At 41.3% G+C, this 27,202-nt stretch overlaps 4 protein-coding genes across 10 annotated transcripts; 3 read left to right on the forward strand and 1 right to left on the reverse strand.

Moving 5' to 3' along the window:
* Positions 1–1,188: 1,188 nt before the first annotated feature.
* Positions 1,189–20,242, forward strand: rsad1 (radical S-adenosyl methionine domain containing 1). Of its 6 annotated transcripts, none has more exons than XM_026325059.2 (11): positions 10,338–10,682; positions 12,721–13,491; positions 15,669–15,787; positions 16,451–16,528; positions 16,986–17,075; positions 17,525–17,608; positions 17,862–17,991; positions 18,218–18,379; positions 18,532–18,615; positions 18,708–18,938; positions 19,211–20,242. In XM_026325059.2, the coding sequence occupies exons 2-11, from the start codon at positions 12,894–12,896 to the stop codon at positions 19,504–19,506; spliced, it is 1,872 nt and encodes a 623-aa protein (XP_026180844.1). In that variant the 5' UTR covers positions 10,338–10,682; positions 12,721–12,893; the 3' UTR covers positions 19,507–20,242. The 6 variants fall into 6 exon arrangements, 5 of the variants coding, with proteins under 5 accessions (XP_026180848.1, XP_026180844.1, XP_026180843.1 ...); XM_026325058.2 differs by having other exon boundaries at positions 12,724–13,491; XM_026325060.2 differs by lacking the exon at positions 10,338–10,682 and adding an exon at positions 10,822–10,995 and having other exon boundaries at positions 12,724–13,491.
* Positions 20,243–20,781: 539 nt separating this feature from the next.
* LOC113141484 (ketosamine-3-kinase-like) lies at positions 20,782–22,901 on the forward strand. The gene is made up of 6 exons (XM_026325922.2): positions 20,782–21,422; positions 21,586–21,737; positions 21,841–21,932; positions 22,096–22,178; positions 22,300–22,422; positions 22,528–22,901. The coding sequence occupies exons 1-6, from the start codon at positions 21,282–21,284 to the stop codon at positions 22,864–22,866; spliced, it is 930 nt and encodes a 309-aa protein (XP_026181707.1). The 5' UTR covers positions 20,782–21,281; the 3' UTR covers positions 22,867–22,901.
* Positions 21,396–24,515, reverse strand: arl16 (ADP-ribosylation factor-like 16). Of its 2 annotated transcripts, none has more exons than XM_026325923.2 (5): positions 24,388–24,515; positions 23,863–23,918; positions 23,664–23,780; positions 23,447–23,562; positions 21,396–23,365 (listed from the first exon to the last, which is right to left on the reverse strand). In XM_026325923.2, the coding sequence occupies exons 1-5, from the start codon at positions 24,494–24,496 to the stop codon at positions 23,200–23,202; spliced, it is 564 nt and encodes a 187-aa protein (XP_026181708.1). In that variant the 5' UTR covers positions 24,497–24,515; the 3' UTR covers positions 21,396–23,199. The 2 variants fall into 2 exon arrangements, with proteins under 2 accessions (XP_026181708.1, XP_026181709.1); XM_026325924.2 differs by lacking the exon at positions 24,388–24,515 and adding an exon at positions 24,009–24,359 and having other exon boundaries at positions 23,863–23,929.
* Positions 24,516–24,603: 88 nt separating this feature from the next.
* LOC113141483 (ketosamine-3-kinase) lies at positions 24,604–26,976 on the forward strand. Its single transcript, XM_026325920.1, has 6 exons — positions 24,604–24,902; positions 25,154–25,305; positions 25,409–25,500; positions 25,666–25,748; positions 25,870–25,992; positions 26,095–26,976. The coding sequence occupies exons 1-6, from the start codon at positions 24,762–24,764 to the stop codon at positions 26,431–26,433; spliced, it is 930 nt and encodes a 309-aa protein (XP_026181705.1). The 5' UTR covers positions 24,604–24,761; the 3' UTR covers positions 26,434–26,976.
* Positions 26,977–27,202: the final 226 nt, after the last annotated feature.

Raw genomic sequence — 27,202 nt, forward strand, 5'->3', positions numbered from 1 at the left:
TCTATTCAGCACATCCCTGTTCTCTTCCCTACCTCTCTCTCTCTCTCACTCTTTCTCTCTCTCTCTCTCTCTCTCACTCGTCTCTCTCTGTGTTCATGAGGTAATTGGGTATCAGATTTAATATTCAGTGGAAAATGTCCCCAGGGTCAGAAGCTGGCAGTGAGAGCATTCACATTTACTGACATCTTGCAACTCTAATATATTACTATTGTCAGCATGTGGAAATAATATAACAGAGATTATAGCAGTTTTACACTTTCATCATCGTGAATACTGGATAACCTATTTACAGATACACATTATACTACAGCTGATGCATACAATGATAGTACTCTCAGCTAACTCTGCAGTGTTAATGAGTCCTGGGCAGAGGTATTTATTTGCAAGTGGCAACAGTCAAGGAGAAGTGGAGGATTGCTTGTACACCTGGAGCTCAAAATGATGAAGATACTTTAGTCGCATTTAGTTTGTGTTGTTCTATTGTGATATTGTGTTTAGTAATACAGGAATGGTGTTGATATTTTTCCCAGTGTTAAAATGAACACTTTTAAAGGTGACGCTCCAAGGTTATGTCACTATCTGCCTGGGTTCAGAGAAATCGATAGCTCATTAAATTAGTTTGATCTCGTGCAAGTAGCCCATGAATTTATTCCAAAAATAGACCTGTGGCTTCATGTGGCTTCACTGCAACAATAAACATCACTGTTCACACACAGACCTGTGTAATGCAGCCTCATGCAAAAAGACCACCACAAAGGCTGCATTCAGTATTGAGATGTATTGTAAACAAATAAAAGTTTTAATAAAACAAACAAACAAAAAAACACTGGGAGGATACTTCAGGGACTTCTTGTAGTTGTTATAGTTTTATCTGCTGCCTGTGTTTATCTGCCAAATTTGAGTATTCCTCACAATATCAATGATATTTTCATTTTGCATATGAAAGTCCCAGTCTAAGAAACAGATATTTAAATGTTTTGTGATATATATCTGCAGACCATTCTTTTATTATCTATCACCCTGCATGTAAATGCATAGTCTATATCTGGTAATAATAACATCTGATGCTGCAGTGGGAGATACAGAATAGTTGACAGTATTACCGCTTGTTGACAGTTAATTCTTCCTTATCAGTTCAACAGCGCCTCTTTGTGGTGCAGCTGAGTAACACACAAAGAGGAAATCACGTTCATGTATTTCCTGTTAACGTGACAGCGAGTTCAAACTCTGCAAACAGACAAAATGACTTCACGATACTTTGCGTTTACACTGATCGCACTATTGTCATCGAAGGTGTGATGCAGTTTGGATTCTTAATTTTAGAGCCTGATGCGAGTCGCTGCTGCTATGAGGAGAATGATCAGACGCACATTTACATTTCTTGCGGTGAGACGCGTCCTCTGTCCCGGTGTGCGCTGCTTCTCTGGCGGACAAATCGATGACGACGCGTCTGAACGTGCAGGCTCTTCACATCTCACTGAGCACGCGTCTCTCTATGTGCACGTGAGCTAGCGTTTGGTCCATTGCACTAGTGACATATTTCTATGCAGGGACACACATTTACATTTACAAATGCATTATCTGAAGTAGATCTAATTTATATTTTTTTTAAAAAGTTATCTGGATGTCATGTGTAGAAGGTTTATCCAATAGACGTCTTCCTGCTGTCTGCTGCAGTGGCCTTACTGTCTGAGGAGATGCTCCTACTGCAACTTTAACAAGTACATACCCAGAGAGAACAACAACCACATCATGGCTGACTGCCTTCAGCGGGAGACTGAGACCTTGCTACAGCTCAGTCAGGTGTCCAGGTGTGGGGATTTTTAAGTTATTCCAAAGGAAGTTATCTGCTGTTGGATCAATATCAGCAACATTCAACACGTGTCCTTCTTTGATTTCATGTGCAGTATCACCTCAGTGTTTTTTGGTGGGGGGACTCCAAGTCTGGCTCACCCATCAACGATTGCTGCGATCCTGGAAACTGTTTCCAGGCGGGTGGACCTGTTAGATAATGCTGAGGTCACACTAGAGGTCAACCCTACTCCTGTAGGAATGTCAAAATTAGAGGACTATCACCGTGCTGGGGTGAACCGTTTCTCCATAGGGATCCAGGTGAAAATAATCTTTGAAAGACTGATGAGGGGTGTACTGTGTAACACCAGTCCCGATATAACCTTCTCACTCTTTCAGTCTTTGCAGGACGACGACTTAACGTTTCTGGGAAGAGACCACAGTTCTCATCAGGCTCTGCGAACTATAGAAGAGGCTCGGCGGCTGTGCCCCGGGAAGGTGTCGGTGGATGTCATGTTCGGACGTCCCAGACAGAGCGTCGAATCATGGGAGTACGAGTTGTCTGAGCTGTTGAAGGTGTGTGACGACCACGTGTCTTTGTATCAGCTGACCCTGGAGCGAGGCACCCAGCTGTTCAAGCAGGTGCAACGAGGCGAGGTGACTCTGCCGACTGATGATGTGACAGCAGAGATGTATCGGTGTGCCAGGAGGACCCTTCACCAGCATGGCTTTCTGCAGTACGAGGTGTCAAACTTTGCAAGACATGTAAGTCCTCAGCAGAATGACATTTCATTCACTGTCCTCACCTTAAGAGGCACTTCCTTCAAAGTCATCAGAGAAAAAGTATATTTATTCAAGGGTCAGGATGTATCTATTTATTTTCAGATGGAGCAGTCATATCACAATAAAACCTTTCTTTGTGTTATGTAGAAGGCAGAGAGTCATCACAACATGAGCTACTGGAGGGGAAGACAATACATTGGTGTCGGACCAGGTGATCTGTCATTAAGGTTTAAAACCTAGTCACTGATGAATAGTGTACATGTAGGAAGTTGCTTTTAATATTTTTCCCTGTAAAAGGAGCACATGGGCGGTTTGTTCCTGTCGGCGAGGGAGGTGTCATTCGGGAGGCTCGGACCCAGACTCTGGAACCCGATGTGTGGATCCGTGAAGTCCAGCAGAGGGGACATGGCACACGGAGGAGGATTCAGCTTCGTCATCTTGAACTGTGAGCTGATGCACATTGACACGTAGTAGTGTTGGGCCTTGCTATGAGTGTTTGCTTATTACACAAGATGTTTAAGCTCCAGTTTTCAGTCTCGAAACTCTATGCCCACGTTAAATGTAGTATGAATGTATCAGCCAGTCCACAGAGGGTAATTCAACGGCGTGAGAAACATAGTGTTCCCTCTACATATGCTGGTTCTTTCAAACACTCTGTCCTTGTGAAACTCTAGTAACTGTCACATCCATTTAGTCCTTTTACCAACCGTGTCCTGTCCTTGTAAAGTTGAATTGAGAGATGTTTGTTTGGCAGATTGGAGGAGGTGTTGGTGATGGGAATGAGGATGACTGAGGGCATTAATCACAAGGTAAAACACTCACAATAAAGCCTTTATGCCTGCATGAAATGATCCCATGGAAATAATTTCTCTTCAGCACAGTTTTTATTTAATCAGTCAAGGTGATGCAGTGTTCGGTGAATGTTTTGAACTGCGATAATGTTCTTTGAGGTCATTTTCTTCTATCTAACAGCACTGGGAGCTGTTTAGCCCTCAGCTGGGTCTCCGTGAAGTCTTTGGTACATCTGTCCATGTTCAAGAGTTGCTAGAGGGTGGGCAACTAATTCTTGATGACAGGTGACTTATTATCATCATTTTATAATACTTGAATGCAAAGTTTAAACTTTTCACTGTAGGATGGTACACATGTAGGGCTGCAAACACAAATTTACATTGTTATCTTTATTAGACAGATTTTTTGTTCATGAAACAGAAATATTATATTTCATAATATTATATTTTCCCACATCCCATGATAATCTATTTTCATAGTGGATTTTACTTGACTAATGGCAAAAAACCCAAAGATATTCAGTGATTTCTAGTATATGACAAAGAATCAGATACTCAGCTGGAGCTCCCAGCTTTTTTACTTGAAAAATCACTAAAATTACTAATTAATCATCTGAATAGAAGCTGAATTTCAGTCAGTCAGCCAATAACTAATCAGTGTTGCACTGTCTGAATATCTTACATGTTTTTTTTCCTTATTAGAGGCCTGCGTTGCTCCTGGGACGGGTTGGCCTTACTCGACAGCATACTGCCAGTTCTACTAGTGGAGCTAGAAACACAGATCCTACAGGACCCCAGTGGTAACGGACACACAGACACAGAATCTGTTTTGTAATTACATCTGGGACTGAAACATTTAACATGAAATCATTTTACTGCCATCTAAAAATACTTTACTATAATTATTACTCTTCCAGTGTACAGGAAATTGTTCTGAGTTGATATGAATGCCTGCTTTTCTCTTCTGTGTATGCTTTTAATACATGCACAATTTGCTGTATTTGTAAATACGCCTTCTAAATAGATGACCTCCATACCACTCCATTTGGAAGCAGCCACCATGTTCTGGCCGACACTGAGGTGATATTTCACCAATAAAAACTTTTATGCTATAGATAAAACATGCTGTTTTATCTGAAAAGGACATAACTTGAATCAGGCTGAGTCTAATGATCAATGGGCTGTATTCATCTCATAGTTCATCACGTCTCCCTCCTCTCGCCCACCTGCCCCTCTTTAACAGATGATACTCTATAACTCTTTGTTGTCTCTAAACGCTGCTGATGCGTAAGTGTGTGAACTATACTTGCGCTGATTAACAGGCATTGTCACACATCGGTCTCTGATGCAGCTGCGTGGGCTCTGAGTAGTGAATAATCTCTGGTGTCTGAAGACAGATTGCCTGTTAGAGTTTGAGTCATGTCTCTCGTAGCTGAACTCCCTCCCACTCACATATGGTGAGGTTTGTCGTCATCACTGGAAAACAATTGGTTATTTACATATATGAGTGTAATTTAGCATTACCGGTCTCTGTCTCTGGTTTATTATGGACTACAGGTATGAAATAAAATAAGCGAGTCAATACATATGTAACAATTAGAAACATTTATTATAGTTTAATATAATACAGTTACATATACAAAAAGCAGGATATGAATGCACTGGTCCAGCCAGGTGCTACAGAGTATGACTCCTTACATAGTACGACATTGCAGCATACTACTACAATTTGTTTTTACGAGAAGAATCACAATTCATTGAATCTGACACTTCTCGGGTTTGTTATGTTTAAGCACCAGCCGCAGGTCGCTGGTGAAACTCGGGCGGCGCGCCAGGGGATCCACGGCGGCACAGGGCGCACCGGATCCCCTCGTCTTACTTCCCCTCCTGCCTCGCTGACTGATGCACAGCGACTGGTAGGTGAGGATGGATATGATCTGATGCCCGGAAGGACTGGTCTCGTCAGGCAGTCCGCCTAGAGACGCAAGAGCTCTGAACATACCTTCCAGTCCGGTACCGTCTTTAGCCGATGTTTGGAAGAATGGGACATCTTCACCGAAGATTTCTGTTACCTCCGACCGTGTGACGACTCTCTGTGAGTCCAGGTCGGCTTTATTCCCGCATATCACAGCTGGCACTCTCGCGGGATGTTTTAATTTGAGTAACTTTGCCTTAGCAGCTTTGATCTCGTTTAGCAGCTCACAGACTTCATTGAAAGAGTCTCTATCGTCCAAACTGAAGACGAGCAGGAAGATGTCACCTGAAGAAACAGATTATTATTTTTGGTGCTTGTATTTTAGCAACGCTAAATACATATAAATACTTATCTATAACAGTCATTCATAGTAATCATATTGGCTCACCAGTCAGTATGGATAACCTCCGTTTTGCAGGGAAGTCCCGTTCACTTGCTGCGTCCAGGAGGTCGAGCTGGTACGCTTCCCCGCATATGTGGAACAGCTTTCTGTGGAACTCCTCGGTTGTGGGCTCGTAGTGTTCTTCAAAATCGTTACCCAAGAACCGCCGCAGGATGTTGGTTTTGCCTACTTTGGGTGCGCCAAGCACAACTATTCTCTGACAGTTCCTGGACTTGGTCAGACCCAACTCCAGCAGATCCACTGATCTTTTGGGGACTCGATCGTTCGACACCTGCGGATTGCCAGAACTCGACGATCTAATTGCACCCGCTTTCTTATCCTGTTGTCTCCATCGCCCTTTAACCGTTTCGATGATGCCCATACCCGTCTTCGATATGTTTGAGACTTTGGGATGCTGGAGAGCTGCGGTAAGGGCTGTGCTATGAAGAACTGAGTGCGTAATGGGGGATTGGTGATGCCCGGTGAAAGAGCTGAACATTTCGAGGATGCCATCAACGGGAAGGTAAAACTTCTCAGTTGTGTTCACCTCCATGTTCTTTCAAGCGTCTCCAGGCACCGATCAAAATCTTACCAGTCCAGTCGCTTCCCCATGCGTGCGTCCTAACCTAGCCGAGTGCTGTCTTTTATACACCCACACCATGCGCAGCTTTTGCGTCACCGAGTGTCATCCAGTACACATTCCCTATATAGAAGTATAAATGACCCTCCAAATAAAAAAAAAAACCACATCTTTAAGCTGTTGTTATTCTAGAAAGAAAAGAGTTCTAGAAAAGTCTGGAAACAGTGCACAGTTTTCACTTGGTACAACTTCTCAAAATCCCCAAAAATCGGAGTTAAATTATGTTCTTGAACATTTTGTTCTCAGGCAAACCTTCAAAAAGCACCCTGATCTGTTCAAACCTAACTAATTGTGCCAGTCTATTTTTAGCACTGCACATGCAAGTGCTTGTTTCATTATGGATACATGGATGAATGACCTGTTAGACATAGTATCCAGATACAGTAATTGTCCAAATCCCTTTAGCGATGGGCACTGGAGATCTGAAGACTACACATGAATTTAGATGAGTCTGTTTTCTGGCAATGCTGCCATGGCGACAGCAGCCACTCATGTTCATGTAGCCTTCACAGTGCGTTTTCATAAGAAAAGTCACTGCTACATATCACTGTGCAACTGGGGTTTTATTATTTATGAGGCCCATACGAACAGTCCTTATTGTTTTCTGCAGTGATCACGACTTGCTCTAGTGCTAAAGTTGGAGACACAAATCCCTCTCAGCTCTATGATTCATGGAGCTTGATGATGAGTCCTCTGCAGCATCACCAGCTTCAGCAATATAATGAAATGCTCCTTTCCCCTGTTTCCACTGTATAAAGAAATATTACATTTTATATGGGACATTATGACCATAAATCAAGACATGTTTCTTTATGGAGAAGAAGGTGAATGTATCTATTCACATCAATAGATACACGGTCAATTTACAGTTAAGGTCTAGCAAGGGAACACACAGTGAATGCCAAAGGACGTGTCATACCTTAGCACTAATGGCAGCACTTTGTCAGCTCATTGCATCAGACAGAGCATGCTACAATGCCGTGTTTTCTTTCTCCATTAAAACCCTTTTCACAAACCAAGGCCACTCTGAATGAACAGCCTGTATAAAAGATTCTTCCTGGAGATGTGAAGAATTTGGTGCATGCAGTCAAACAGAAAGGACAGGCCATGAGGAGTGAGGTTCAGTACTGCAAACCCAAACCATGATGAGATATGATAGAGGTACATTTACTTTGCAGTCAAATTTATGATGACATTTTGACAATGTGTTCATTATTTCTGGATTCATGGAACCCTGAGTTGATCTGTCCCTCTTGCCCAATGTCAACTAAGATTAGCTCGTTGACGTGCCAGGAAAAACAGTAGATGACAAATGGATGAAAGGCAAGCTGTAGCTGCCTTCAATACTCACAGTACATGACCCTGTCAGCAGCTAGCACCAAGATAACTGTGACTTATATTGTAGTCAATGTGTTTGTGCTGCACAGATCCTCATTTTGGAGGAACTGAGGAATTTCTACTTTAATCAAGACCTTGGATTTCCCTTGGGAAGGATCTGATACCAAATATATTTGTCACATGTATTTGTCTTCAAATGACTTTATAAACAAAATGAATATATGGTTTTCACATTTTCACTATATGTGATATTGGAATGATGTTATTTGTATATGTACATGCTTCATTTGCTCCCACTCAGGTTACATGGGTAAATATAGAACACAACCATCAAATACGGTTCTGTGTGCATTTATGGACATTTTTGAATCCCATCACTATCCCAACAAATTGTCACATATATTAGGAATAACCAGTCACTTGTTTGATTACAGGAGCAGATTCACACCTCACCTCACCACTTTTTGTTGGTCTTCAAGTAAACGTAACTAAATAGCCCTCTTCATGGTGCTGTTTCAACACCACGCAAAAGTGGTGAGACAAATGAACATTTTGTACTTCTCTTAAGTGTCACACACACACACACACACACACACAAAAGCCCTGGACTAGGCATTTGTATCAAACACGATCTTGATGCAGATAGTCCAGGATCCACAGTCGACAGTCAGGGTCATTTAGTAATACCCAATTTAAAGAGGCTTATATAAAACAAATAACATTTCAAACATGACTAACAATTTAACTATTAATAAATTAGATTTAAAAAATAGATAAAATACAGATATTTATTTATAAGGACTCATAATACTACTTTACACAAGCACTGAGTGATTTGGGGCCAAAATCTATTTTCAATATGCTCCAAACTTTTCTTTCTGCCACTGCCTCTTACTGATTGCACTGCACTAAAGTTGCAATGTAATTCTTTTATTTAGATTATATTTAATCCAGTACATATTTTTATTAAACTTTTTAAAAATCCATCTAAATGTATCTTTTTATAGAAGCACAAAGTTATGCAGCAGGAAACAAACATAAAAACTCACTAGAGGGCAGCAGAGAGAGACAACTGCCCTACTGGAAATATAAGGCTGGCAATTTTTTCTTTTTTGATTATTGTCAAAACAACATATGGTCCAGGCATTCCCACTCACAAGGAACAGAGCTCTTTATTTTCTAATGCTAACCTTGTACAATTTGAAAAGACAAACAATATAGGTATATAGGTATGACTACATGTTTGAGAGCAGGGACAGTGGTCTGTGGTTTATCAGAATTATTCTCTGACTGTGAAAGTTGCTGCTATTATTAGTCTGTGCAGCCATTTTTAGATGAATTACTGTGTCATTCAGTGGAACAGTGTGACCCACTGATGTGTTTTTAAAAGTTTTGGAAACCAGTGGAGCCATCTATCTGTCGGTTTTTTCTCTGTCTCACAGACACACACACGTAAAGTCAGATTTCCTTTCATGCATGTCGTCACTGGCAGGCAGTAGTAGACTGGTGCTACTTAATGGCCCTCTCTCCTCCCCCTCTGTTTTTTTTTTTTTTCTAGACCTTGCCTGCATGACCCCCACTGCACTGACCTCATCTAGCTTTTGTTGGGAAACAAAGACTGCTCAGGCATCTGTGTGCAGGAAAAATAAAGACATAGGGTGCTAAGTCGGAGGCGGAGGGATGGAGGCAGTGCATGAAGCTGAGCTCGACCAACCTGTCTAAAAACTTATTTGGACCATTTATCTGACCCAGAGAAATTCAACCAAAGTCCTTTTAATAGAGGCAGGTTCAATCTGATTGATAAACTTCTTGTCGTTACCAAGAGTCATGCCTTTGTTATTTCTAGGTGGAGCTGGTATTTCCTGTATATCCTGCTTGGTCAAGCAGCCACAAGACCCACAGTTTTTCTGCTGCTGCTTCTCCCTGAGATAGGTAATCACTATTCACGCAACACCACAATATGATCTTCCTGTACTTTCGAATACAACTTGTAGTTGCTTATAGGCTCCATTACTGAATCCAAGCCAATGTAAATACAGAAAGGGGTTAGGCCTTGTATAATGCATAAGGATGTGACTTCAGACAACATCCCATTAGTGGTGATAAATAAGTAAAGAGCTGAAATGCAATGATGAAACTGCTGAAAAGGAAACATGGCTCTTTGTGAAATCCCTCTGGAATATGTTCACTCACATAGCTGGGAAGTATTACAGCATAGCCTTTCTATTATATCTCTGCAGGAAATGGCAGGGTCCTTATCATATTTTATTTATCCTTTTACCTCCCAGTGCAGAACTGTAATGTCACCATTTATCTTCTTCTGTGTGTGTGTGTGTAGTTTCTGTATTATTTGAATATCATATTACTTGCAGTGAGTTTTTCCTGAAATGTAATATGGGACCACTGTTGTTCTTTAGGATATGAGATAGGGTATTTGCAGATTCAAATCCACGCTCTAGGCTTCTAACAATGTGTCTGCATTTACACCACACAGCCTGTAATTATTTTGACTTGCAGTGCCTGCAGTGATTCCTTAGCGCGCCCTGCTCACCTGCTCCTGTCACCACAGATGCGTTTCCATCAGGCAGTGGAAGGGTTAAGTCTGACTCTGCATGCACCGTGCAGGCCGGCCTCCTTCCCTCCTCTTCACACCATCCATTATTTGTGTGTGTGTGTGCGTGTTTTCGGTTTAGGGGGGCGCAGGGGGGGCTGTGCCATCTGCAAGTCCGGTGTCTGGATTTCGGATATGCCCACACAACTTAGTTTGATAACAAATCAGCAACGCCTCGTTTTAGTTTCGGATTCCTCCATACACAGCGCTCTCCACGGAGGTTTCCCTTTCCTGCGCTATAAAATATTTTTGTGTACTAGTTCATTTCTCTATTGGAAAGCAGCGGGATATGTCGAGAATCCAAGGCGTTGCTTTTTCTGCCCCAAAGCCTCCCCCGACTTGGGATCCCGCAGACGCGCTATGACATGAAGGTAAGAGGGAAAGTGGAAGGTGTGGAGAGGGTCGTCGCCGTTTAGTTCCCGTCGTGTTTTTTTTTTTTTTTTTTTTGGTCGGGGTTTCAACTTTTAAACTCGGAAACGTAGCTGAGTCACGGCCGCACAGTTCATCTAACCCGATCGTCCCATTTGACGCAACTTGCCTGGTAATGCACCCGATCGTCCTAGTTTGGGACAAACAGGACATGTCAAAGAAACAAGCTGAATCGAGATTATTGCTTCGGTCCGGTGGTTTAGTGTTTAGAGGATTGTAGGGAAAAATACCTGAGCGAGGATGCAGGCCTGATCTGTGAGTAGTTCTCACTTTGCTTCCTATAAGTATAACCATTTTAGAATGTAACACTCAGTTTAACAAATACATTTAGAGTAGATGTCGGAGCACACAAGGACTTTAGTGACATGTGTCACCATGTCAAGGTCACAATACCATATGAAACTGTATGAGGATTTGGGAAAGATAGAGTGAGGGCATGTGTGTTTGATTTCTTTATTTATATGTGTGTGTGTGTGTGTGTGTAGTGAAGGGTGCTGGCTCCCTCACCCCTTCTGCTATTAGTCTGACTTATGTGATAATAATGTCTTAGTCTAAATCAAAGTGCCAAATGCGTCACACAGTTTATTTATCTCTGTTCTGAGTGTAATAGAAGCACCCAGAGTGGATGAGAAAATTTGGCCAGAGGGTGTGTTTAATTGCCACACAAACTCTTTCATCTTCCTGTTACAGCTGCTCTCTCTGTCCTTAGCTGTGTTAAAGCCCCTTTCTCCACTTTACAAACCTTCATTTAGTGGGGAGGTACAGGAAGTGTGTTTTTTAACCATCTCATTCCAGTAGTTATTCTTCACACAAACTCCAGACAAGTGCTCTCAGGAATCAGCATGAAATATACAATGGGCCTGCATTGGTCATCACTTGAGATTTAACCTGCGGTTAAACCTTTTGACTCCTACTCCACAATCTAGTTACAGTCCTCTTAGGGCATAGAAAGCACTTTCATATTACGCCAGATATTACAGGTCAACCAAATACTGCCACATTTTTTATTCATAGTACAACCACAGGCTGCTGAGGTTTTTTTCATATTACATTATCAATAATTTTGCATTAAGGGCTAATATCTACAATGTAACATAATAGACTTTTATACTGATAAAAGTTATTTTGTCATATTCAATATTTCACTGACTCAGTGGGTTGATACAAAGCACTTTGAAGCCCATCTATATTTTAGCAATGCTTACTCATGACACAGCGTTGGCTCTTAGGTGAAGGAAATGATCCTTCATGTTCATGCTATCACAGTGTTTAGTTAAACAGAGGAGACAGATGTGGGCGTGACAATTTATTGGTTCAACTGACTCATTCCTCTTATGTTAGCTAATGTCCACTGTCCAGGGAAAGATACTTCAGGGTACAATAAACTGATCTAGTATTAATGAAGTCAAATAATTAAAAAAAACTTAGATGGTGATACTTTATCTCTGTAGAAGTTCATCTGTTTTTATTTCAGTTTTATGAGTCTTCAAATACTTTGAAGCCCAACTGCTAATATAGTGATGTAATCAGGTCAGAAAAACAGGGGAGGAGGAACCCCTCCTGTTTCTAATAATACTGAAGTAAACCAGTAGACTGGGCTGTAGTTCCATGGTCTGAAACTAATATTTGCTTTTCATGGAAGGAAAGTTTGTTTTGTGAAACTGAATTTCAAAGATCCCTGTGTCATTGCTTAATTGGGAATGATTCACACGCAGATGAAGTTATTTCAGAGAAAGCAGAGCCCAGGTGTTGTGTTTCACAATGCTCAGAGGTGCTGAGTTGTTTCTTCTACCCTTCCAAACACGAAGTGAAATCATATGTGAGAGTTGCAGTAACTGTTACTATTAGCCTACATAAGGAGTAACAATACTGATGATGTGTTGTATTTGTTACAATGGAAAAGTCTATGTCTACATGTGAGTAATAAACCCTGTGCAGTTTCAGATCTTCTGTAGCTCTAATTTGTGTATTCCTTTCCAGCAGGAATACACTTTTGGACATCACTAAAGCTGCTGAGTGAAGGACGATTTAGTTGTATTTTTCTGCTGAACTGATCTCTAACAAGCTACCTTGCCTAAGGTGACACATTGAGCTGGTCTGCTGTTATACTGTTTTGCCATCTGAACAACTGAACTTGAGCAGTACAAGCCATCATGCAGACCTCATCGCTCCGCCGACAGATGAAAAACATGGTCAACAACTACACAGAGGCTGAGATTAAGGTCCGGGAGGCCACCTCCAATGACCACTGGGGACCGTCCAGCACGCTAATGTCAGAAATAGCAGACTTAACTTTTAATGTAGTGGCTTTCACTGAGGTTATGGGTATGATATGGAAGCGGCTCAATGATCATGGCAAAAACTGGCGCCATGTTTATAAGGCACTGACCCTGCTGGACTACCTGATCAAAACGGGCTCTGAGCGTGTGTCACAGGAGTGCCGGGAGAACATATACACCATCCAGACACTGAGAGACTTCCAGTACATAGATCGGGATGGACGTGACCAGGGTATCAATGTCAGAGAGAAGGCCAAACAGCTGGTTGCTCTCTTGAGGGATGAAGAAAAGCTGAAGAAAGAGAGGAGCCAGGCACTGAAGACCAAGACGCGCATGGCAGGGGTTAGCAGTAGTGCAGGCTCTGGATCTCTGCCTCCTCCGTATCCAGGCCGCCGCACCAGCCAGCCCAGTTCATCAGGAGTGTATGGGGATGACTTTGGCAGGTGCAGAGGCTCACCATCCTCCTTTCACTGTGAGTAGCAGGAACATCTGACACACACACACACACACACACACACACACACACATATATAAGTGTAACATACTTTAGTGTGTCAAAGGACAAATATCTGTAAGATACCTGAATATTTCCTTTGACGTGATCTTTTTGACACAGATAGTGTGTCAGGAATGCACCTGACAGGTCCTGTCTTTATCAGGTGAATTCAAATGAAACCTTATGGATTATGAAAGTAACACAGCAACAGCATTTCTAGATCCTTAAACCTTCCAATCTTTTACTTGATGTCTGAAAAGTGAAGAGGAGGGAAATTTATGACAACACTGTCATTTACATCATTTCATTCTCTGTTCAGCTTATGCCCCATGAGACAATATAAAATCAACTTTATTAATCCTCAACCTATTCTCAGCTGTGATTTCTCACTGATGTAGAGGCTATTTTAAAACCATTCCAACTCTAAGCCTTAATAAAGTATTAATAAATTACCTGTTCTTTGAGTTGTACAGTAATAGAAACTCTTTCAGTTTTGCTCTCTAGTGACAGCCAGACATTTGCATTCCTTTCATTCTTCTGTTACTCATGTCAGCTAAACTGGATGCACAAAAGAGAGGAGGCCGTAGTTACGCATTTGTCAGTTTAATGTGAACTGGATAACATGCTTGACTGTGGTGATACTATCTGCTCCTGTAGCGATATTGCTGACAGTTTATTTAAGACCCAAGTGATGTGGGTGTATAGGGGTTAGGGACATCTGATGCCCTTGACTTGTTCACATCTGAGAGCATATCATGTAAGCATCAGGTAGCTGTATGTAGCCTTTGTAAATATGGTGTGGCTGGTGTGCACCATAAACTCTAGCCTTTGAGTGGTCTGTGTGGTGTATGGTGGTTTTTCAAAGGTATTAGTAGCACAAGTCTGGCTTCATGAGGGCACCGGTTAAGATGTTATACTTTGATGTCTTTGGCTTGTTTCATGGTGTAAACAGTGTCGTGCACACAGATGGTATCTGGATGTTTTATTACCATTTATTCCCTAAATGGCCTTTTTCTACAATACATTTTCTGCTTGATAGACAGACAAATGCCAGTGGAAACATGGGGCCAGATACAACTTCCAAGCTCAAGATCTGGGGTTCAGTGGTGCTATAATACAAGCATGGTTTACAGTACACATAACAGTAAATACATCAGCTTACGCTGCAAAATGCTGAGCTTAAAGCCTTAAAGTGTATGTGGTTCATTTTCATGCTGAATAAGTTCGTACTCCATAACGTCATAACAAGTAAAAACTTTATCTAAAAAGGAATGCAATCAAATGGCATAAAAGACAAAAAATAAGCACTGTTGGTGTGCTGCAGGTGTTTAAATACTTAGACTTGTGTTTGTGTGCGTGCAAATGTGTATTGGCAGGTGTGATGACCATGTATTTGTGCCATCAGCTGGAGTAAATTCAGTTATTCCATTTGTTAAATTTAATTCATTTAATTCAGTTTTTGCTTCAAAGCAGCACCCTCTCACTCTGCTTTGGGTGATTTTAAAGGCAAAAGAAGTGGTGTAGTGGTAGTTTCTCAGAGACTCCAGAGCACTGGCACCTGGTTGGAGTGTTGGACAAAATGCTGATGGATGGTGTGGGTGTGGGTCTGGAGGTTGGCAGAAGCTAATTGCCAGTAAGCATTCCAGCTCAGATGGGGGCTATTGAGGGGCAACACAGTGGAAATGATTAGTTTCTTAGACCTGACTTTGCCAGTGTGTGGCCTGCTGCCCCCTTTTACCCATTCTGACCAACAGCCTGGCACCTATACTGGTATACTGTTGGCTCCCTTAACCCCTCTCCCAAACCTGGACCTAAGTCCTGGATCACACCCAGAGGATTCAGGGTAATAAGATGGGCCCCACTCCAACCATCCATTCCTCTCCCCCTCCACCACACTAACTCTCCACACAGGCACACCATTGTTCTCAGGCAGAGTTAGGCAGACTGGGGCAAGCAATGCCAGCAAAGGCCCAAAACAACAGGCAATGGAGGAGAAATTAACATGCAAAAACAGTGCCAGCTCTAAAATCATCCAAAAGTGTTTTTTATTGTTGTTTCCGTTCTCCTTTCCCCCTCTGTTTCTTTCTACTAATATGTCTGTCTACATTCTTCTGCTCCCCCTTCCTCAATACCCTATATATAATTCCCTATAGCCTCCTCTTCTTCTCCTCGACTTGCTCCAGACCTGGAACAAGCTCGGCCTGCAACCAGTGGAGAAGAGGAGCTGCAGCTGCAGCTGGCCCTGGCTATGAGCCGAGAAGAAAGTGAAAAGGTACCTCTAACTGGGATCTCACACACACACACACACACACACACACACACACTGAGCAAACCCTCTTGTCTGTAGCACACGTGTGCCTGGCAGAAAGAGGCTCCTTAGTCACTGCGCTGACATGTTATATTGAAATTCTGTGGTTAAACATTAAATAGCTTCTGCACATGTTTGGACACTTTCATGGTGATGAAATACTCCTACTGCCGTCGACTAGGCCACCATTTTCCAAAAACCCGATGCAGAAAGGGATATCATCAACCTTGATGTGGTCAGTAATGGCATTTTGATCAAATAGTGTGATAACTGCGGAGAAGTGAGGACACAGTGAGTGAAAGAGTGAGAAGCCAGTCAGAGATCCACGGCCTGCCCTAGTTTCCTTGACAAGGGCAGCCATTGCCTTGTGTGACTTCTGTTTGTTTGTATGGGAATAAATAATAGAGCACAGCAATTTCCAGTTCTGTAATCAAGCAAATCGGCTGCAATTCTAATGAAAAAATTGAGATCTATATGTTAGATCTCTGTGCTATTCTTCTCTTTTCAGTCATATCAAATAATTGTATTCTTTTCATTATTTTTAATGAATCGTTTCAAAAAGGTCTAGAATGATTTTACCTTTCCATTTGATTAGTCTACCTCCTAATCCTTCCTGCTTGACCCTAGCCACCTCCCTCAGTGGATATTGATGAGCAGACCCAGCTTCAGATCGCTATGAGACTGAGCAAGGATGAGACACAGAAGGTATCAGTACACTGGGACCAGGGATGAGCCTTCCTTTGCATCATTCGCTCTATAGTACATCTATTGCTCTTTTCACTAAAACCAACATCATGGCACAGTCTCTTTTTTTTTCTGAGAAACAACTGCATGTACTACTCACTTTCTGTCCTCCCTCAATTTAATCAATGGCCTTCCTTATTCACTTTTGAACAGCAACAAGTATTTTTTTCCAGTGACTAATCAATTGAGCCTTTGGCCTTGTGTTCCTCCAACTATTTGATCTCTTCTTTTAGACAAGTACTAAGAGATACCCATGCACTGACCTCCTCTGTGGTGTCATGGAAGGGCAAAGGGTTTGACTCTGCTTGAGGCAACTGTAGAATTGCATGCAGTGTACTGCGGGGATGTCTAAGCATTGTTTCCACCTTTGCTGACCAAATACTGATTCCTATTCCCTCCACGATTAACACATCCACAGCCAGTCCAACGTGGGCCTGCCACAGTGGATATGGATGAGGAAGCCCAGCTCCAGCTGGCTCTGAGCCTCAGCAAGGAGGAGCACCAGCAGGTAGTGTTCCTTCGGGGGGGGGGGGAGATCACACAGGTCACACCTTAACAGTTTGATATTGTATTGTTTTTATTTTATTGGAATGCTAGACTTTATGATTTTTAAGCAATTAATCTGTCCCCACCTCTCTATTACTGTCTCACTCTGTCTATTCTTTTATTCTCTCTCATTATGCGTATATATTGTAACATATTAGAATTGCGATCTTAGAGGTCACTGTGATGGTCCTAGTATCCTTGTATCCTTTCTCCACTTTTTGACCAATTAAGTCTGGTTTGTGCTCATAGCATACATCTTTCTCTAGGTCACTTGTTGCCTAGGAAAAATACAGACTAGCTTTTGTGCCTATGTGCGTTTGCTGAGTCATAAATATAGTATGATTGGACAATATATTAATTTTGTTTGAAGCTGTCATACCTAAAGGCACCCTTGTTTCTGTCTGTTGATAGGAGCAACTCAGTCGCCAAGGAGATGAGTCGATGCTGCAGAAAGCCTTGGAGGAGAGCAAACGTGAGATGGAGTCTAAAGGCGGGGTATGAAATATTGGGTATAGTGCAGCTGAGAACAGGACCAAAACCAAGCCAACTCTAATACTTTATGATTTTTTGGTTTGATAAGGTTTTGTAGCCCAACATTCACTTACATTGTAAAAACTTCAAACATGTTTGTTTATAAAATGAATAAGTTATCAATTCTTTTACTATAAAATTATTAGGCAACTATCAGTGAGTGATGAGGCAAAATGCTGAACTTATACTGGTTTTCTTTATGTGTTGATTTGGTCAGACTGCCTTTATGGACCTGGTAGAAGTTTTTGCAGTGCCCTCAGATCCACCTCCTAGTGGCCATCGCTGGAATAATGCCTCCAAGCAATCAGCAGCATATCAGAGGGTCAGAGACCCCTGGGACTCTCTGGGTGAGCATATAGTTAACTTACTCTGACATGTTTATGCACAAAGTTCTAAATTGTATGTATGAAATTATACAATGTTCATAAAATTTTTGATTTCACTATATTGTCCTTTACAAAATGGATTTACAGGACAGTGTAGTGTTTGAAACACAGATCTTCTTTCTTCAAGTTTACATCACAATTTGTTTGTCTCACGTTATGATAAATTTTCTTTCTACTGTTATTAAAGAAGGAAACACCAACACCTCAAGAGCAGATTCTCCCTGGATGGTACCGCCAACTTCCAACAGCCCCCCACCACCATGGGAGCCACCAGTTGAACCCTGGGATTCGCCAAATGTTTCCAACCTCAATGACACAGCTCGAGTATGGACCCACCCTGCAAACACAGGTTATTGTACAGTATATGTATGTGCATACATGTGCTCATACATCTCATTCAAACTATTCAAACTACGACTAAAGTTGTAGAATTTCACGAAGATTTTTTTTATATATTTCAAAATAATTAACTGAATTGTGGTTTATTGCAAACCTCTTCAGGTACTGATCCATTTTTAGCTCCATCAGAAACAACAGTCAGGGGAACTGTCAAGGAACCTTCACCCCGAACTGGAAGTCCATCAGGTAAACACTGCATTTTCTTACTATTCTTACTCATACTGGTTTTGTGACGCTTACAATCTTCTTATACTGTCACTCTCCTTTTCTTCTGTTAGATGGAGATCTGTTTGATGAAGCCATGGATGGAGGTCATACCAATGGTCGAGGTGATGACAGTCCTGAGCTCTTTGATCTGTCACACCTCAGGGAAAGTCTGGCTGAACCCAGTCCTCGTACATGCCGGACACCTGAGGCCTTCCTGGGCCCTACAGGAGCTTCCTTGGTAAACCTTGACATCTTGATCCCAGCGAATCCTGCAGCCAAGAACAAGAACCCCTTTTTATCAGGTATTTTAGTACTACTAACTATCGAGGTATGTTGTTTTTGCAGCAAAAGACAGGAAAGTAGGTGATCTGGCACCTGCAACCTTAATCACCTAAGCATTTTTTATAATTTAGCCCATTAAATGCAAATGATGTGTACAATGCTGTCAACCATGTACTGGAGCTTTTAGGTAGTCATTGTATTTTAAGCATTACTAAAGTTATAGTAACAGTAATTCTAGTTTTGGAAAGGATCACTGAATAAAAAAAATATTTCTTTTTGTTTCTTTGTCCAGGCCTGAGTGCTCCTTCACCAACTAACCCATTCCAAACTGAGCAGCCCAAACTAACTTTGAATCAACTGGGATCCAGCTCCACCTCCTCGGCTTCTCTCACCACTTCTCTTCCATACAGTGCCTCGTTGCCCCTGCCTATGAGCCATCAGCCTGCCAGCCTCCCTTCGTCACTTACTCATCCCACCCAGCCTGGTCTGGACCTGCCAGGGAACCTCCCTGAGCCGTTGTTGCCCTTCTCTTCAGCCAGCACTCAGGGACCACAGGCTGCACAGAGCAATCAGAACCCTTTCTTATGAGGACCAAATGAACTGGAACAGCTTAGAAAAAGGGGAATTCCATTAGGTTATGCTCTTCAAATATCACTATAACTACAGACCAAACAGCAGCCCCAAGGCCTTGTATGAAAACCAGTTGTTTTTATATTGCAGTATAATACCCCTACACTGATGCAAGCTGGTTCTGCTCTTACCTACACTGCTCCTTTTGTCACATGCTGTACAGAAGGAAGGTATAACAGATCAGATCAGAAAATACTGTCATGTGAATGTCTTTAAGGACATAACCTGTTGCTAACTGAAATCAGAGGCAAACCTATGCAAAAGCACAGTTGGAAAAAATGTTTCTACACTTCTGCACAGCCACATTAACCTGGAAAATGTGTTACAGTACGACTTCTCAATTAGTCAACAAGTCTGTTTACTCAGCTATCTGTATGATTGGCTTAGCTGGTCTTTGCTGCTCTCATATGCTCTGGCTCTTGAAAGAAATATTTGTGATAGACACCCATTTCTTAAAACTCCTGTCGAGCTCTGGAGATGTTACTCCATAAGTCAGCTCTGTTAACTTGCTGGAGCTTCTGTTAGATCAGAACTGATAAACACACATCAATTGTTGGGATTAACTGATTACAGTAAGAGTTGGGAGGACTGTACGTGCTTCAGAATTCAAGGTAACATTAGAAAAAGTAGAACTCATATTATTCATTGCTTGTGAACTACTGATTTCTCAAAAATATAAGGTTATAATTCTCCATTCTTCACTTTGTTTATTGCTTTGCACTGTATCGTGCTTGATATCAGTACGTTTGATGTGAAATCATCACAAGAGACACACCCAGTACTAGTTTGAGAATTTGTTGTATGACTTATGCCCCCTGCTGGTAATAACTCATAACCACTATGCTGCACCTCTTACAGCAAGGGTGCCCAACCCAACCCATGCCACCTATCCCAGTTGTACTCACTGCAGACTACTTGGATCAGATGTGGTCAGCTTTTATCTCTACAAGATTTACAGTTTAAGGCATGTCCCTGGGGGGAGGGGGGAGCAAAGAAGAAAACACCTAATGGCAAGAACAACAGAATAATAAGACTGGACACATATGAGGTTTGATGTATGTGTGTGTGTGTGTGTGTGTGCATCTCACTTTCTGTGGAAGAGAATAAGCAGAGTCACTGCGCAGAAGCTCAGCAGAATGCACTGTCAGCAGCTGAGTCAGGTTCATTACTGTAACACCTTCAGTGGGGGAATGCTAGACTTTATGTTATGTTTATGTAGCGTTGGCTAATGTTTACTTCTAACATATTAACAGGCTACATTAGTTACTGAAAAATCACATGATCGGTTTTAATATTATACTTGATTCTACTATAAATGATTCTAAAACATTCATTTAGACAGAAAGGATATTTTACAGATGTTTCAGCAACATCGTTTTTCAGACATCAGTCGCTCCAAGAAGCAACAGATTACATTTCGGCGCATTTCAGTTTTACAGCTCAAGAATAGTGAAATGTAGCCTCGATGGGTACCATGGCGACGTTCACGTGACACTGATACATCGCTCTGATAGGGCAGCGAAGAAATCTGTCATATCAGTCTCGTTTCTGATTGGTTACCAATCCACCTATGTAATTATAGCGGAAACACAATAAGCTCACTATCAAGACTTCTCTTTGGATGACACGACGGAAATCCCCTAAAACGCCCCCTGAATTTATGGCGCTGTAGTTGTCCTGTTTTTGTATTAAATGCGCTATATTCCTTCTGGACGTGAGTTCGGGAAATAACCATGGAAGCTAAGCTAAAGAAAGAGTTGGGGACATCTATGCTGAAGTCAACGGGTCACTCAGGAGGTGGCTATATCTGCGAGGGCCAGAGTTATGACACTGACACAGGGAAAGTGTTTGTGAAAATAAATCACAAGAACGAGGTATTTTATATTATTAAAAATACAGTGACATATTTCATTAGTGGGTGGATCACCGATCGTGAGATTAATCTGAATGAACATTATATTAGTGAATAGGATATGTTCCAGAGGTAGCCAATATTACACTGCTCATCAACACAAAATCTGTTTTTGTTGTATTCAGGCGAAGTTGATGTTTGACGGGGAGATGGCCAGTTTGGAAGCCATTTTAATGACAGAAGTTGTTAAAGTCCCCAAGCCTGTGAAGGTGATTGAACTTGACACAGGAGGTTGTGTATTTGTGATGGAACATCTGGACATGAGAGGTCTTAGCAAGTAAGAACCCTCACATCTGTGTGGCACTGTATCATTATCAATATTCCACCATGGTATGAATTAATTATTAATGAATTACTTAATGTACAAATCCAACGTGTAGGTATTCAAAGCACCTAGGAGAACAGCTGGCAGAGCTGCATCTTTATAACAAGAGACAGTTGGAAAAATTAAAGAAAGAGCAGCAGACAGTGGGTAATTCACCTTAACCTCATTATAATACATGCAAATGAAGCCAAATGCACAAATATTATTCACCTGGTACCTGTGTTGACATTACTAAATAGGTAATTCTCAAATTGGGTCAAAGTTAACTGCAGATTAAGATTGACAGTATAACTGCTTTGATTGTATACAGGAAAAGGGGCTGGGCAGTCAGAGGCTCCTGGTGTTGAGAAGTTTGGCTTCAGTGTAACTACATGTTGTGGATATCTGCCACAGGTAAAAATATATGTACACTGTAACTGTAAGGGGGTGGTTTTGCATGGTCTCTAAGTCTGGGCTTATTATCTTTATCAGCAGTGCCACTTCAGTTTCTTTGTTGTTGTTTTTACCTCTTCAGGTAAATGAGTGGCAGGATGACTGGGTGACATTTTTTTCCCAGCAAAGGCTGCAGCACCAGATTAACATGGTGGAGAAATCTTATGGAGACAGAGAGGTCAGAGAACTATGGGCCAAGCTACAGGTGCATCCTCTGTGTGATCTCATCAAAAACCAAACATGCCTCTACACGTGTTTATGGTTACACCACTAACCTGTGCAATTTACATATTGTGTCTGTTATTTTCAGCTAAAGATTCCTCAGTATTTCACAGATGTGGACATTGTTCCTGCACTCCTTCATGGAGACTTATGGGCAGGAAATGTGGCAGAGTGTGCAGAAGGCCCAGTCATCTTTGACCCTTCTTCCTTCTATGGCCATTCAGAGTTTGAGTTTGGTATTGCAGGAATGTTTGGTGGTTTTAACAATGATTTTTATTCTGCTTATCATAAAAAGATTCCTCAAGCACCAGGGTTTGCAAAAAGAAGCCAGCTTTACCAACTTTTCAACTATCTGAATCACTGGAATCACTTTGGTGGTAGCTACAGAGGATCTTCAGTTAGGATTATGAAGGACTTACTGAAATAACTGCACTCATAGCTACTTGCAGAAATTCTATATTGTAGAATATAACATGTAAGTCCTATGAGTGCACATATAACCTGGAAATTCACTGCTTGTGTTCGGAATTTAATTAGTAAACGTTGCCAGAATTAAAAACAGTCACTAAGATTTGTCATTGTGAAGATTTAACAAATACATAGCTAAGATGCAGTATTCACTGCATTTTCTTGTAATAAGTCTTGCATTTTTAGTGATTTCAACATTAAACAATCTCTTGCCAAAAGACCTGAAACCATTATTCTAAGTCTTAAGATGCAGCATTGGCTTTTCAGGAACAAACATACTATATATGATCAATCACTTGACTGTGGTGGACTCCAGCCAGCGGAGCACCTCCTGAAGTCCCAGCCCAGAGCGGGCACTGAGTTCCAGTGTTGTGATTGGCTGAGTAGCAGATGCAATGATGTCATCCATTCTGAACAAGGATTTAATCTCCACCAGACCCATATTGCAGGGCATGTCTCTGGAAGAAAACAAGCAAAGAAACTACATAAGAGCAAGTACAACAGAATTAGGAGCCTTGGCCGATTGGGAGGGGTCTTACATCTTGTTGAAGAGAATAAGCACAGAGGCACTGCGCAGAGCTTCAGCAGAGAGCACTGTCAGCAGCTGAATACAGGAGGAGGATACCTGAGCGATATTTGCAGAGTCCACCATAAACTAGGGAAAAACACAAACATCTGATCAACTTATTCAATTTCTCTATTTATTTACTATTGTTAAATTCAGCAAATAAATGCAGTATGTATACACAAACATACAATGACTGAGGAGCAGTCTTCAAAGTAACTGGGCCATATAGGTCCCATGCAGCCTCCCAGCTCTCTCACTGTCACTTTCTTCCTTTTCAGGGTCAGGTCTATCAGGTTGGTTCCTACCTGTGGAAGGTTGGCAGTCACATCAAAACAGTCTAAAAACTCTTTAAAACCTTTATCTTTAACAAATGTTATTAACACTCACCGTTGGCTGAGTAGAAGGAGGTGTTCCCAGCTCACCTGATCCATGCAAACTGAGCTTTAAACAAGATCTGTCAGGAAAAACATTGTGGTGATCGTTTTTCAAATGGTTTCTATGTGAAATAATTTTTTATACTTCAGTACCATTACCTTATTGTTTGTATAGCTTACTACATACAAATATCTACAAGCAGGGATGGAAAATTTCATGCCCCAGTTCTGCCCCGTCTTCAGAATTTGTTTTGCAACATTTCATTGTTTTGCATTTGTACTCTAAAGTGGTGAAAAACCATCTGAGCCTCGACCAATACAGAGGCTATTTATATTTAATGAGTTACTATGTAGATGTTAGCTAACGTTGTGTAACACTTACTAATTATCTAACCTAATGTTTACCACTCACTAGCTAAAACGTTAGCTCATCGGGCTAAAGTAACTAACGTTAGCTAACTACTTCAGATACACAGCACGTTACTACTGACTTTAAAATAATGTGACTATAAAACATTCAGTTAGACAGAAAGGATATTTTGTAGGCGTTTCAGCAACAACGTTTTTCCGACACCAGTCGCTCCAAGAAGCAAACAGATTTCATTTCTGCTCATTTCAGTTTTACAGCACACGCATAGCGAAACCATTGATGTAGCAGGTAGCCTCTTCTGGCACCATGGCGACGTTCACGTGACACTGATCCATCGTTCTGATAGGGCAACGAGGACATTTCAGTCTCGTTTCTGATTGGTTACCAATCCACCTATATAATTATAACGGAAGCACAACAAGATCACTGTCAGCAAGACGTTTCGTTGGCTCAAACAACGGAGATCCTCTAACTTACGGTGCTGTAGTTGTACTGCGTGTTGTGTTAAGTGCGCTATATATTCCTAGGTTCGGGAAATAACCATGGAAGCTAAGCTAAAGAAGGAGTTGGGGACATCCATGCTGAAGTCATCGGGTCACTCAGGAGGTGGATGTATCAGCCAGGGCCAGAGTTATGACACCGACACAGGGAGAGTGTTTGTGAAAATAAATCACAAGAGCGAGGTATTTTATATCATTAAAAACACATTGACATGGGTGGATCACCAATCGTGTGATTAATCTGAATGGGCATCATATTAGTGAATAGGATATGTTCCAAAGGTAGCTAACATTACCTACATTGGGACTGTAACTGTGCACATTATGAAACAGAAAAAAAAATCAAATTATTGATGTCGTTAATATGCAAACTAGTGTGAATCTGTGATACCACACTGGTCACCAGCACAAAACCTGTTTTTTTGTTTATTCAGGCAAAGTTGATGTTTGATGGGGAGATGGCCAGTTTGGAAGCCATTTTAATGACAGAAACTGTTAAGGTCCCCAAGCCTGTGAAGGTGATTGAACTTGACACAGGAGGTTGTGTATTTGTGATGGAACATCTGGACATGAGAGGTCTTAGCAAGTAAGAACCCTCACATCTGTGTGGCACTGTATCATTACCAATATTCCACCATGGTATGAATTAATTATTAATGAATTACTTAATGTACAAATCCAACGTGTAGGTATTCAAAGCACCTAGGAGAACAGCTGGCAGATCTGCATCTTCACAACAAGAGACAGTTGGAAAAATTAAAGAAAGAGCAGCAGACAGTGGGTAATTCACCTTAACCTCATTATAATGCATGCAAATGAAGCCAAATGCACAAATATTATTCACCTGGTACCTGTGTTGACATTACTAAATAGGTAATTCTCAAATTCTGAGTCAAAGTTAACTGCAGATTAAGATTGACAGTATAACTGCTTTGATTGTATACAGGAAAAGGGGCTGGGCAGTCAGAGGCTCCTGGTGTTGAGAAGTTTGGCTTCAGTGTAACTACATGTTGTGGATATCTGTCACAGGTAAAAATATATGTACACTGTAACTGTAAGGGGGTGGTTTTGCATGGTCTCTAAGTCTGGGCTTATTATCCTTATCAGCAGTTCCACTTCAGTTTCTTTGTTGTTGTTTTTACCTCTTCAGGTAAATGAGTGGCAGGATGACTGGGTGACATTTTTTTCCCAGCAAAGGCTGCAGCACCAGATTAACATGGTGGAGAAATCTTATGGAGACAGAGAGACCAGAGAACTATGGGCCAAGCTACAGGTGCATCCTCTGTGATCTCATCAAAAACCAAACATGCTTTACACGTGTTTATGGTTACACCACTAACCTGTGCAATTTACATATTGTGTCTGTTATTTTCAGCTAAAGATTCCTCAGTATTTCACAGATGTGGACATTGTTCCTGCACTCCTTCATGGAGACCTATGGGGAGGAAATGTGGCAGAGTGTGCAGAAGGCCCAGTCATCTTTGACCCTTCTTCCTTCTATGGCCATTCAGAATATGAGTTGGGTATTGCAGGAATATTTGGTGGTTTCAACAAAACTTTTTATTCTGCTTATCATGAAAAGATTCCTCAAGCACCAGGGTTTGCAAAAAGAAGCCAGCTTTACCAACTATTCCACTATCTGAATCACTGGAACCACTTTGGTGGTGGCTATAGAGGATCTTCAGTTAGGATTATGAAGGACCTACTGAAATAACTGCACTTATAGGTCCTTGCAGAAATTCTACATATTATGTAGATATTCGATATATGCACATTTGACCAAAAATGATGTGGCTAATTGCTAAAGAGTTTATGCATATCATTTTAAGATTGTAAGTTGTGTAGATAATACAGAATTCTATTTGGTCTACTCCACCTACATCAACCTACCTTTAGATTTAAAATCCATGTTCAAGTCCAAGTGTATGTACTTTGTTAGTATTTTAAAGACTGTAAATCAATTTGTGCGTTGGTTGCCTACAATGACATTTTGACATGCATTTTCTGCAAGTGGAAGAGCAAGAAACATGTTTTCATCAGGCTTGCTTGAAAACCATATACAGTACCAATAAGTTTTATATGCTGCAATGTCTTCCTTGATGTTTAAGTCATTCTCAGTTCCTGTGTTTGATCAATACCTAACTTAAGTATTCACCTGTGGCTGATAATGTTATGCAGATTAACATACAACAGACTTCTTGAAAATGTTGTTGCATAGTTAGAATGACTGTTCAATATGTTGCTCTCCACTGCTTAACCAACAATAAACCCTGAGATGATCCAGGCTGTTTGTCCTGTTGTGCTGTGGCTTGTGTCAATCTAGTTTAGAAAATGTAGCCAATGAGACTGTAAGACCTCCATCATAAAAAACCCACTATGCCTCTTATTGTCTGTCCCACCGCCTCCAATACCTTCTCCTAGATAACTGAAATGTTTTGTCAGTTTTAAATTTCCAGTCCTGTAGAAACAACGTTTTGCAGTTC

The sequence above is a fragment of the Mastacembelus armatus genome, chromosome 8, assembly GCF_900324485.2.
Source record: "Mastacembelus armatus chromosome 8, fMasArm1.2, whole genome shotgun sequence".
Lineage (NCBI taxonomy): Eukaryota > Metazoa > Chordata > Actinopteri > Synbranchiformes > Mastacembelidae > Mastacembelus > Mastacembelus armatus.